Source organism: Caretta caretta, chromosome 5, assembly GCF_965140235.1.
Source record: "Caretta caretta isolate rCarCar2 chromosome 5, rCarCar1.hap1, whole genome shotgun sequence".
NCBI classification, from domain to species: domain Eukaryota; kingdom Metazoa; phylum Chordata; order Testudines; family Cheloniidae; genus Caretta; species Caretta caretta.
Window position 1 is genome coordinate 20,551,812 of NC_134210.1, and position 13,896 is coordinate 20,565,707.

The following is a 13,896-nucleotide window of genomic DNA, read 5'->3' on the forward strand; positions in this document are numbered from 1 at the left end:
GGGGGGAATCCAGAGCCCTGGACTCCCTGCCACTTGAGTCCCCAAACAGCAGACTGACCAGCTTTCAGCAGCCCACCCTCAATCACACCTAGCTGCCCCACCTTCATCCCTTTGTCTCTTTCTTGGGCAAACAGGTCACTTCTCCTCCACCTCTCTCTGTGTTCTCCAACATCTCCAGCTGGCTGTTGCAGAGGATGGGCCCCGGCCACTGGTTGCCAGGACACAGAGTGTCAGCCATTGTCTGGGCCCAGGCAGCCAGATGGCAGGACTCCTGCGCTCTAGGAGTCTCTTTAACAATCATACACCCTTGTCCCACAACCTAGATATTTGAGTAACACATAGGGGAAATTGAGGCACAAGTATTCAGACAAAACATTAAGAATATTCCCACTTTGTCACAGGTGTCATCAGTTTTTTGCATGCATGTAAAAAAATTGTCTCTCTCAAAGTTTTCATTCCTTTTTGGCATGCAATGTTCCTCAAATTTAGTCAGTATTTTACTTAACTTCATGCTTTCACCTTCTTCAATCAGGTTTCAGAGTAACAGCCATGTTAGTCTGTATTCGCAAAAAGAAAAGGAGTACTTGTGGCACCTTAGAGACTAACCAATTTATTTGAGCATAAGCTTTCGTGAGCTACAGCTCACTTCATCGGAGCATCCGATGAAGTGAGCTGTAGCTCACGAAAGCTTATGCTCAAATAAATTGGTTAGTCTCTAAGGTGCCACAAGTACTCCTTTTCTTCTTCAAACAGTATCACTCAGCACAACTGCATGTGGAGCCCCACACCCAGTTAGATTGCATGAATGCTCCCAGAGTCACTCATGAATCACACAGAGAAAGGCACCAGTCAAATCCTCCCAGCTCCCAGCCTTGTACCTTGGTTCACCTCTTCATCAATGGAAAGTGGATATACACCAGCCTTTGTAAACCTGAGCAAACAGCCTTACCAAACACTTCAGGCAAAATCACCAGCGAAGATAAACTGTTAAAACAAATTTATTGACTACAAAAGATAGATTTTAAGTGATTTAAGTGATTTTAAGTTTCAGAGGAACAGCCGTGTTAGTCTGTATTCGCAAAAAGAAAAGGAGTACTTGTGGCACCTTAGAGTCTAACCAATTGGTTAGTCTCTAAGGTGCCACAAGTACTCCTTTTCTTTAAGTGATTTTAAGTAATTTAAGTGATTATAAGGCAAAAAAGTAAGAGTTAGTTACCAAAAGAAAAGAAAATATAAGCATGCAGTCTAAACTCTCAACCCTATCAAACTGGGAAACATCTAGATTAAGCAGTTTTTCTCACCCCACTGAATATTGCAGTCCTTAATATACAGGTTTGTCCCTTAAACCTGGGCCAGTCTTCTCTGTTGGAGTCTTCAGTCTTCTAAGTGTCTTTGTTACTTGCAGCATAGGTGGGGGAGAGGAGAAAAGGCCAAGCATGGGACCCCTGTGTTCTGTTTTATACCCTCAGTCCGATGAGCTTGGAGAACACAAGTCCAAGCATGTCTGGTGGGCGTTGTTGAGTCCGTAGGCAAGGTTGAGCAATTCCCCTGGTGTGGCTTTTTGCAGGTGAGTCATCGAATTGTAGCTCCCATGCTGGACCACGCCTGTTAATGGTTGTTTGACATCCATCCGGATGTTGGTTACTTTCCTTGGCACTGTCTCTGGAGAGCTAGTATCTGGATGCTTTCCAACCCACAGCATATTTTAGTGACAACCATACAACACAATTCTCATAACTTCAAAATCATTAATGATACACGTATTTTAATAGAACAGTGACTTTCAGCAGATCATAACCTTTCCCTTGATAATTCACGTGGCCTGCTTTATATGCAATATCACAATTATATATAAACGAGGAATATGAGGGTAAATGCCCCCCAAGGTACAGAGTGTCAGAATGGACTTTGGAACTTGGTCAGCCCTGTCACTAGGAATATATGGTAAGGATTTTACCTTGAACCAAGTCTAGTTTGTTGAGTGTTAGCTATTAGAGAGCATTTTATCTTCATTTCTCTTGTAACCATTTCTGACTTTAATACCTTATAATTGTACTCACTTAAAATCTTTCTCTTTGAAGTTAAACATTTTATTTTTGAATCAGAACTAATCCAGTGTTGTGTTTAAACTGAACTGAGTACCTCCACTCGAATATCGGCCCCTTACAAGGGAAACTCTAATATTTGAACTGTCCAGGAGAGGGACGAACGAGGCGGAACAAATGTTTTTCAAAAATTCAGGATTGGGAGTGTTGGGGTCACTCTGCAAGTGGTAATCAAGGCTGGTGGAAGCCAGAGTGTGACCAGAGTGCTGCTGACAGGCCATAGTTATACAGACACCCAAGGTGTGACCTGGATGCTGTTTGTGAGCGGCCCAGTTTGGGAACTTTAGCAGCAAAGCATTGTGAGGCACCCAAGGATGCAGGGTAGGTGGTGACACAACCCCTCACTCGTCTGAATTGCACCCTGGAATGGGACGACCACCAGTTTTATTGCATGCTCAATTTACAATCATTAAATACTCTTATAGGTACTGTCTTACAAGTTATAAAAATAACTGTAAGGTAGCTCTTTACATTTTTACAAAGATTAATTTATTAGTTCGCACAACATCTCTGTTAAGTAGCAAGTATTCCCCCCAAAAAACGGAGTTCGGGAAGTTACTGGGAACTATCATCAGGCGCCCATACTCTCCAATAAGTATTTTCCCCCTAGGTACTTTAACAAACACATATTCTTCATAGATAAACTACAATACCCACAAAGTAGTTACTCCCCACATGGGTGGGCACTCTGTCCTAACTCTCCAGTGTTTAGAGCTTGTCTGCACTTTAAAATTTACTGAACTAGCTCTTGTGGAATAATTATTAGTTATTCTGGAATATTTATTAGTTCACAGATTCCAAGGCCAGAAGGGAACACTGTGATCATCTAGTCTGATTTCCTGTATAACACAGGAAACAAAACTCTTCCCCCACCCTCAACATTCTTAATGGTTTATAAAAACATCCAACCTTGATTTAAAAATGGTCAGTGGTGGTGAAACCACCTCCACACTCCATAAATTATTCCAATAGGTAATTACTCTCGCCATTACAAATTTACACCTCAATATTGCCAGTCTGAATTTGTCTAGCTCCAACCATCAGAGCGTGTTATCCCTTCCTATGCTAGACTGAAGAGCCTATTATCAAACACGCGTTTATTTTCGATAGCTATTAGTTATCCCAGAGGAACTCCCGGCGCGGAGATACTCTGAGATAAGAGGACCTTTTCCTGACTTGGCTTAGCCCATGACTAGGTTGCTGGGCCCTGTGAGAACGCAAGGACCACATAATATAAAGCGCTCTCCAAAGACGGTCATCGTCTCCGGCACCAGGCATCCCCCGCAACCTGCCGCCCCAGAGGCCGCCCGCTCCCCAAGGCGGGGCGCTCTGGAAGCCGAAGCGCCCCAGCCACACCCTCCAAACACCCCCCCACGCAGCACTGCAGCCGTAACGCTCCGCCCGTCCGCCCGCCAGCCAAAGGGGGAGGGGGTCACGCCGCTGTGGTCTCCATAGTTACGCCGATTCCTCAACCTGCCGTCAGTCACTGCGGCGAGGCTTTGCGACACTTGCTGTGGGAGTCACGGCGGCTGGCTGGAGCTTGTCAGCTGATTTACTGCACCCGAGCGGGGGGCAGAGAGCCCTGGGCAGCCCCATCCCCGCGAGTAGGGGCCAGGGCCAGGGCCAGGGCCGGGCCGGGCCGCACACCACACCACAGCACAGACTGCGGCAAGATCGGGTCCTGCCTGGACAGGTGAGTGCCTCACTTGGGGGGAGGGGTAACTGCCCTAGTCCCATGGGGGACCCCCACTTCTGTGCAGGAGGCTTTGTCTCCTTCTCCGAGTGTGACCTCCCTCGCCGGGGCTTTGCTCTGCCTGGCACCTCCCCTCCCCGCAGCACGAGCCCCCCTTGGGGCTGGGCTCTGCCTGGCAATCCTGCCCCCCCGCAGCGTGAGCCCAGCTTGGGGGGGACGGGACGGCGAAGACGATACAGGGGTTGCCTGGCACCCCGTTGCAGCTCAGCTGGGTGTCAGCTGTGTCATTTCAGGGGATTTGAGTGGGTTGCAGACACTTGCTAACGTCCTCTTGGAATTGCCCCAGTCAGGGGGTTCAGGATCTGGCTGAGTTGCAGACTCATTGCTGTCACCAGACCTTATTCATTCAGTTAATTGTGTTACAGCTTTCACTTTCCAAACAGTTATATTCCTTTATGAATTAGTACTCTTCTAGAAATTGGGCTCAGTAAGAGGTGAGTTTCCATGAGTACAACATGTGGTTACACTATTGGGAGGGGTATTCTTTTTGCATATTGGAATATAATGCCTGTGGAGGGGAAACAGATTTACAAGTGGTACCAGGTTTTATATGAGTTGTGGATACTTTCCATCACCACAAGTATTATAGATAACACCCTACCAAATTCCATTTTGGTCCATTTCATGGACAGGGGTTTTTAAAATTTGTCAATTTCAGGTTTTCAGTTTATGTCTGAAATTTCACCATTTAGTAACCCTGGGGGTCCCGTGGGACCCAAAAGGCAGGCAGCATGGGGGGGTTGCAAGGCTATTGTAGGCAGGTCATGGGATTGCCACCTGTACTTCTGCCCGGCTGCTGGCAGGGGTGTTGCCTTCAGAGCTGGGCAACCAGAGAGGAAGGCTGCTGACCGGGAGCCCAGCTCTAAAGCCAGCACCACCACCACCAGCAGCGTAGAAGTGAGGATCTTAGGGTATGGTAGGGGTGGGTTACCATATGTCCGGTTTTCCCAGCAGTCTCCTGCCTCACGGGGGTGGAGGTAACAGCTCGAACCGTGGAGCTTCCTGCAGCTGGGGGAGATTCTGGAGGTGGGTCTGACCCATCCCAGGAGTAGCCCCTTCAGGGGAAGAGGAAGTCTTGTTCCTCCCCATCCCCATCCGGGACTAGCAGTTGGAGCCCTGCTTAGGGCCTCAACTAGGTGCCAGATTTCACAGGGGAGATCAGATTTCATGGTCCATGATGTGTTTTTCACTGCCATGAGTTTGGTAGGGCCCTAATTATAGAATCACTTAATGGGGTATGATGGCACCTATTACTCATTTAAAGCAAATCCCCTGTTACAGGGTAGTCTTTAGGAATTAGTAACTTTTGGTAGTGACTTGATGCCAATCAGGAACTCATTCCTCTCCATCCAGATTTCAGGATTTCATAGCCATTGTTTTCCTCTATAAACTATTGTTGTGAAAGCAGATGCTTGTACCCACATAGCACTTGGTGGATTTACATGACACTTCATGCGGGTCAGATGTCAGCCAACACAGAGCTCATTGCCTGTTGTATCTTTTAGAATTTTTTCCCCATGGGAGGAATTTCCCTGTGTGTTAGGACAGGAACATGAACAAGAGGGTGACTGCAAATGATGGCGACTTATTTGCAGATTTAGGATCTATTCCTGTGAAGATTTATGCACATGCTTAATTTGTGCAGGTATGTAACCTAACTGAAGTAAACAGGACTGAAGTTCATAAAGTTAAGCACTTGTATAACTCTTTGCAAGATCAGAACCTTGGAGTATAGATCTTGCTACAGCAGCACAGCCTCTGACTAGGTTAGAGATTAAATGAATTCAGTAAACTGAGTTATGGTAGCACCTTTTGGTCAATGAATGTTGTGATCTTGTTTTAGGAATTGCTGATAGCTTTAGATATCACTCATGAATAGAGGGAACCTCCACTTCTTCCTCCTTCCACAAGTTTCAGGATAGAAAGAAAGATGATGATAATTGTCATCGTATGTTTGTATAATACACCCATGTACGTTAAGGCACTCTATAGATAACAGTATAGGGTGACTGCTTATATGATACAGTACCTTTTGATTTCTAAATTCTCGGAAGTTCTCTAAGAAATTTAGTAGCTTTAAAAATAACTCCTGATTAGGGAAATGTGTATGAGTTGTACAAGAAAAGTCATCATAACATGATCCCTATTGTTTTATGAATTCCTTTCATAATAGAAGGCAAGATATTCTTAGGAAATAGCAAGGAGTTTTAAATCTAGTTTCATAACTGCCTTGAGTAACTTGTACTTCATGTGACACCTTCAATGAGGAAGGTTTTTTGAGAAAAAATGAAAGTGAGATTTTTAAAGTCATCATCAAGGAAAAAACCCTTCATTACAGAAATGAGATGCTTTTAAAAGCTGGCTAAAATTAATGCTATGTAAGTGATTTTATAAAATGAGAAACTAGAAATAATTCATCTTCTCATGTAAGCAACCGTAGCAGGTATGTTCAGCCTTAATCTCATATTAATATTAAAAATGATAGTAGTCTGCACATGTATGACTTTAATAATTCTATTCACTCACACAGCTGGGGTGAGTAAAATATCCATCTTTAGCTTTTTCATTATCTTTGCTATCATGATTAAAGTTTTAAGGTGTAGATCTTGTCCGGGCTGCTAATATTTTATGAATGTTTTGCAAGCAAGTAAGGTCCTAATTTTAGAAAGTCTATTTATGATTGATTTGGTATTTGTTTGGCAATAGTGTTCAGTGAATTATTATCTTTATTTGTTGTACGGTAGTACATAAGACCCAATCAAGACCCATTGTATTAGGACTATAGAAACAAGTAACAAGAAGACAGTCCCTGCCCTAGAGAGGTCACACCATAGGTTTATGATAAGATGCAATAGGAGATAAGACAGACAAATGACCCAGGGTGGCATTTGAGAATTGACAAAATGAGAGAAGAGTGATATAGATATAGATAGATAGATATCTAAGAAAATTTAAAACCTTGGCCTTTTTAGATATGAAGTACTTGTAGATGAATTTAATTCCAAGGTTAAGACAAAAATTATCATTGAAATGAGTAAAGGTAGTTAAACTTTCATGCATTCTGTATAGTTTTTTTTTTTTAAATATTGAATCTGGATCCTGCAAAAACTTAACGGGTATACACAACTGGACTACTCACACATAAAATTAAGGTTTCGGAGTAGCAGCCGTGTTGGTCTGTATTTGCAAAAAGAAAAGGAGTACTTGTTAGTCTCTAAGGTGCCACAAGTACTCCTTTTCTTTTTACATAAAATTAAGCGTGATAAAATTAATTCATCTAAGTGTGATGGAGTGGAGCTTTAAATTCATGACACCTAGAATAGAATAGTTTCCTCCCCAGAATGAGGTAATTCATTTTCATTTTGCCAACTGTGATTTTATTAATGTTCCACAGATATTTCAGACTTTTCTGAAATGTTTAGATAGAGAATTAATGAATGTACACCACACCAAGAGTTTATACTGTACCCATTGCTGTATATTTAAGTGCCTTATCTCAGGTGAGCTACTAAGATTAACTAACCTTTTACCTTTAGGGTAATTTTCCAGGCCAATTTAATGCTTGGTCAGCCTGATGAGACTGACAGCTAGGTTGCAATCATTGTATACCCATGCATAGTACCTGGATTGAAACCATCTACTCAGTTTATGTGAGCCCCTACACAGCCTACCAACTTGGGCCAAGTTCAAAATAGTGACATGGTACCTGATCCTACAAACAGTTATGAATGTACATAACCTTACTACCACAACCAGTCCCATTGACTTCAGTTGGCCTACTCATGGTTAAGCATCTGTGTAAGTTAGCAGGATTAGGGTTTTGGAGGTGAGAGTCTTTGTATCCTGTTGTTAGTCTATAGATACATCAAGTCCTCTTGACAGCTTCTTTAATTTTTTGTCATCAGATGTCCAGAATTGAGCATCATAAAATGAATAAATTTGCAGTTTAACTCACCAGCTGTTAACTCTTCTCTTCAGTTCCTTTCTGTGTGGGTGGAGGTGGAGGAAGTTTCATTAAAACTTGCCAACCTGAATATATTTTTGCATGGTCTGGCTGCTGGCTTCTTGCGTGTAAGTAATATCCTGCTGTGCTAGCACAACAAGAAATTCACTTTTTGATTGTGCTATAATGTTGTAAAGAAATGGATTTTTAGTTGGAATTAATTGTGCTCTTAGAATTGAGGATTCCTCCTCTTGCTGTTTCTTATAGTTGCTGTAATGAAAAACTGCCTAAAAGAATTTGGATTCTTGCAGTGCTTTCTTCACTTGTATTTTGTCTGTGAATCTGTACATCTTAAGACAGTATTGAAGTCATGTAGCTGCTATTTGCAATTCAATACATTGAGTGGCTAAAGTACATGGGAATAATTGTCATTCCCTATTCTGGTAGAATGTTCTACGCTTACCACCTGTCAACCCAGATGATAGTAATAGTCTGTGATATGTGTCAAAATGAAAGATCTGTCTTCAAAATAATTTTATTGTACTTAGTATAATGCAATGTATGCACTCTAAAACTGTATTTATTGTGGTGATTCAAAGGCATTTCCACCATTGACACTTTTATAGTTATTTGGATACGTATAAAATATATATAATTTTCTTTCTTTTAATTTTTATAATAAGTAGGGAAAGCATTTGGGTGCATTTAAATTAGATAAAAGCTGAATGTAAATCATCATCATCATAGAAAATCCCAAAGGGATGTTGCCTCCTTGCTGATCAGTTGCCACCTAGGTCCTTAATGTGATCTGGCTGTATATTCAATTTATGTCCATCACAGGCAATCTTATTGTGCCACTGAAGGTTTTGGTGACCACATGATTGCTGGCCATGTAGCAACAGTCTTCAGTAAACATGTTTTGGAATTTGTTGGTCTTCTACCCTAATAATGTCTGTACCAAGAAAGCCTCTGAAACCAAAACAGTGCTGATGGAGGTGGTTGCAGGGTTTGACTGAATGCAAATGTATTCTGTAACTGCTGAGAAACTTCAGAAACATTTGAGTTACAACTAATAAATTGATTGGTACTGACTGTATTTACTGAACAACCAGCATGTGCGGGTGGCATCATCTAGTGGTGAAAACACAGTCCTGGGAGTCAAGGCATCTGGGTTCTATTGCTGATTGCTACAGACTTTCTGTCTGACCTTGGGCAAATTATTGTTGTTGCTTTTAAAAGCATACACTTTTGGCATGGTTCTTGGATTGGTGCTGATGCCAGTATGATTAATCACAAACAATCTGTGCACTGAAGTGTTTGTAAATCAAATGACAGGTTTCAGAGTAACAGCCATGTTAGTCTGTATTCGCAAAAAGAAAAAGAGTACTTGTGGCACCTTAGAGACTAACCAATTTATTTGAGCATGAGCTTTCGTGAGCTACAGCTCACTTCATCGGATGCATACCGTGGAAACTGCAGCAGACTTTATATATACACAGAGAATATGAAACAATACCTCCTCCCACCCCACTGTCCTGCTGGTAATAGCTTATCTAAAGTGATCATCAGGTGGGCCATTTCCAGCACAAATCCAGGTTTTCTCACCCTCCACCCCCCCACACAAATTCACTCTCCTGCTGGTGATAGCCCATCCAAAGTGACAACTCTTTACACAATGTGCATGATAATCAAGTCGGGCTATTTCCTGCACAAACACCAGCAGGAGAGTGAATTTGTGTGGGGGGGTGGAGGGTGAGAAAACCTGGATTTGTGCTGGAAATGGCCCACCTGATGATCACTTTAGATAAGCTATTACCAGCAGGACAGTGGGGTGGGAGGAGGTATTGTTTCATATTCTCTGTGTATATATAAAGTCTGCTGTAGTTTCCACGGTATACATCTGATGAAGTGAGCTGTAGCTCACGAAAGCTCATGCTCAAATAAATTGGTTAGTCTCTAAGGTGCCACAAATACTCTTTTTCTTTTTGTAAATCAAATGTGGTCTCAGACCATAACAGCTCCAAAAAGAAACATTACAATTATTAAATAAATGTATGTTTTAAAAATGTGTATAATCACTACATATGTTAGTGCAACATAAATCAGAAGGACTAGAAAGAAAACATTACGTTCTCTACCAATTGTATTTTTCTCTGTTTAGAACATTCTTATACTTTTTTTTTGCATTGTCAGTGGAATTCAAATATGCCTATTTTAGATTTGGTATCACACAAATACAGAGATGACCACCACCCATGACATCAGCACTGATCTGTGAACTGAATTTTGGGTTTTCAGACTGTTAATAATACTAATATTTTTTTACTTCCACAGCAGCTTTAATACAAGGGTTTTAGTGACATTTACAAATATTAATTAAGCCTCATATAATTTCCTAAAAGAATCTATATGAAGATAATACGTCTATTAAAAATGCTTTTCCATTCAGTCATGCCTTCCATTTGAAGAGACCAAAGCATTTTACAAACTTTAATGATTTAAGATTAACATTCCAATTAAGTAGGTTATCATTATAACCCCATTTCGAATTGTGGAAACTGACATTTGGGGTGTTCAGTGTATTTCATTTTGCTTTTCTGTTAACCAGATCCATCTTGTGATATTTCAAATTATGGTGCTTTCTAATGTAGATTTTAGAAGGCATTGGCACACGGTGCACAAGACAGCACGGAAATTGTTATTTAGTATAAGCATGTAGAATAAACCTAAAATTTTCCATTTTGTAGAAGAACTGAGCCTAGTGTGTTGGTGTGTTGATGTCATAGCCAAGACTAGCTGCTATTTTGAAAATTAACTCCTGGATTAAGCATGCTAAAATGGTGAAAGATTCCTGTGCTTCAGCACTCCCAAAGCAACTAGTTAGGCCCCCTGCAATTAAAAAAAAAATGCATACTTTTAGTTGTAAGATTGTCAAACTTTCTATTTAATTTTAAAATCTCTTGCAAAACAGTACTTTTTAAAAACATATCTTAATCATCTTTCCCATAGTTGTCACAGATATGTACATGCATATGTAGATGTCCAATCTTAAACACATCCCTCTTCCTACTTGCATCCAGGGCATGGAAATATTACCAGTCATCTAATATGTACTCCTGGGGGAATTCTGTGCCACTGCGCTTGTGCAGAATTAATGTCCTCTGCAGATTTCTTTGCTTCCCTGCAGAAAAATGGTTTTCTGACAGGGAAGACCCAAGAGCGGTCATGCGACCCTCTCCAGCAGTATGTTTTAGGTGCCCAGGGCAGCTGGCAGAGAGGTAAATCACTGTGGGGCAGGAGGTGGTATTAGGGAAGACCCGGCTGGTGATTTCTACTCTGCGCCCAGCTCAGCTGCTAGTCTGGGCTGGACCAGGGAGGACGAGACTTCCTCTTGCCCTTTACGCCATCCAGGGCTGGGTCAGACCCACCTCCAGATTTCTCTCCCAGCTGCAGGAAGTTCTGCAAACTCTCTTTCCCCTACCTCCCGCTTCCTGCACCCATTGTTCCTTAGCTGCAGGGGGAGGGATCCCTGTACAGGGTGCTGCTCCCTGGTCTGCCCTACCCCCATGCATCTAGACCTCCTCATACCCAGACCCTCCTGCCAAACCTTACCCCCCTGCACTCAGAGCCCCCCTGATGAGCCCCACAACAAGCCACCCGCCCCCCAGATCCCTACCCCACCGAGACCCAACCAGTTGCACCAGGATCCCCACTCCCCCCAGCATCCCCCTGTAGAGTTCCATTACCATTGCACCCAAAACTGCCCAACAAGCCCCAGTGCATCCACATCCCCTCTGCACCTGCATTCCCCACTGAACTGTCTGCACCCAGATTGCCCCACACAGAACCCTCTCAGCTCACACCTGGATCACCCCACACTAAGCCCCTCCACATTTGGATCCTGCATTGCTGAGCCTGCCTCCCACACCTGGTGCACCTGGCATGGAGGAACAGGGCCTTGGGATGTTTCTGGGGCAGGCCCAGTCCTTGTTCTGTGTCAGGATTGGGTGCAGCCTCACCGCTGAGTCCATGTCCTGTGGGGCAGGGGAGCTGCACAGCGATCTCCCACCTCTGTGCAGCAGTGACTTGTGCTCCCCAATGCCATGCTGGAGCCTCCACATTTATTAGACAAATAAAATTTGCAGAATTTTAAAATATTGTGCGCAGAATTTTAATTTTTTTGGCACAGAATTTTTGATTTTTTGGCATAGAATGCCCTCAGGAGTAAATATGCAGAGGATTAGCAAGGAGATTTAATGACTGGCACCGAAGATGGTGAATGTCATTGTCCAGAGGCAATGCACTGGTGAGAAAACCCCCTCCTATCTAGATACTGCGATTCCTATCATGGATTAATTTTTGTTTGGGTGTATTCCTGTTTTGTGTCTGAGAAATGTACCCCGCCTCAGCATCCATTTTAGGTTCTCTTTTATGGTGAACAGCTCCAGTACCAAAGTTTTGTCTGAACAGACTGTCTGCACTGAAAGTTCTACTGCACCTTGGAGAAGTCATGAGTAGTAAAAAGGTCCAGCAGCTTTTTCACACGCAGGAATCATATCTGTTTGTGCTTGATTCATGTTCAGAAAGTTATCTTCACAATAGAAAGGATTAGGAACTAATTTTATTTTAAATGCAAACTTAGATTCTACAGAGGTTGATGGCACTCATCCCAGGCAAATTGATGAGTGGATTTTTCAAGCCATGATAATGCCGTATCATAGGATCGAAGAAATTTAGTGCTGGAAGAGATGTTAGCAGGTGATCTAGTCCATCCTTTGCACTGAAGCAGGACAAGGTAAGCCTAGAGTCTAGACCGTCACTGACAAGTGTTTGGCCAACCTTTTCTTAAAAACCTTCAATCATGGGGATTCCACATCTTCACTTGGCAACCTATTCCTGTACTTAATTGTCTGTATAGTTAGTTTTTGCCCAAATGTAACCAAAATCTCCCTTGCTGTGTGTAGATTAAGCCAATTCTTCGCAGTCCTACCTTCAACAAACTTGGGGACCAATTGATCATTATTCTTTTTGTAACAGCCCTTAACACATTTGAAGACTGTTATTAGGTCCCCCTTCAGTCTTCTTTTCTTAAGACTAAACATGTCCAGTTTTTTAACCTTTCCTCATAGGTTGATTTTTCTAAATCTTTTATCATTTTTGTTGACCTTCTCTGAACTCTTCTCAATTCATCCACGTATTTCCTAAAGTGTAGTGCCCAATACTGGTCATACTACTCCAGCTGAAGTCTCGCCTTTGCTGAGTAGAGCGGGATAATTACCTCCCATGTCTAACCTATAATGCTGCTTTAATACTCTTTCTGAAGAGTGTCAGCCTTTCTTGCAACTGCATCACATTGTTGGCTCATGTTCAATTTGTGATCCACTATAATCCCCAGATCCTTTTCTGTGGTAATACTGTATAGCCAGTTCTTTCCCATTTTGTATTTGTGCATTTGATTTTTCCTTGTAAGTGTAGTTCTTTGTTTATCTTTTTATTTAATTTCATCTTGTTGATTTCAGATCAATTCTCAAATTTATCAAGGTGATTTTGAATTCTGATCCTGTCCTCCAAAGTGTTTACAATCCCTCTCAGCTTGATGCCATTCACAAATTTTGTAAGCATGTTCTCCATTCCATTATCTGAGTCCTTAATGAAAATATTGAATAGTATCAGACCCAGGACAGACCCTGCGGGACTCTAATAGATGCATTCTTCCCATTTGACAACAAACCATTCATAACTACTCTTTGAATATAGTCTTTCAACCAGTTGTGCACCCACCTTTTAGTAATTTCATCTATACCACACTCCCCTAGTTTGTTTTTCAATTGAAGGAATTAAAAGCATGTGCAAAATTTGAAAATTTAAACAGTAAAGGCAATATATCTGACACATTAGTGTCATATTAAGTTCTATGGTTTACATGCTTGAGACATGGGGAAGAGTGATGGACTCATTAAGGATAGGCTTTTGACTCATCTTAGATTTATTATGCTGAAGCATCTTGCTCAGGTGGTGATTTCAGTTATACTTTAGTATACCAACTTGCTTGGTTTGGTGGTGACTAATTTACTATTTTACACATTAGGTAAAAT

The 13,896-nt window shown here is 42.0% G+C and overlaps 1 protein-coding gene across 4 annotated transcripts in view; it reads left to right on the plus strand.

Annotated features, from left to right (window-relative positions):
• Positions 1–3,588: 3,588 nt before the first annotated feature.
• The window catches only part of WDR7 (WD repeat domain 7), a 375,678-nt gene continuing 365,370 nt past the window's right edge, over positions 3,589–13,896 (plus strand). Inside the window, exons 1-2 of one of the 4 annotated variants that reach the window (XM_048851745.2) lie at positions 3,589–3,798; positions 7,837–7,929. In XM_048851745.2, the coding sequence (XP_048707702.2) occupies positions 7,904–7,929 (26 nt within the window). In that variant the 5' untranslated portion in view covers positions 3,589–3,798; positions 7,837–7,903. Of the gene's footprint in view, positions 3,799–7,836; positions 7,930–12,443; positions 12,597–13,896 lie in introns of those variants that run through there. The other 3 variants (XM_075128394.1, XM_048851747.2, XM_048851746.2) reach the window with 3 other exon arrangements.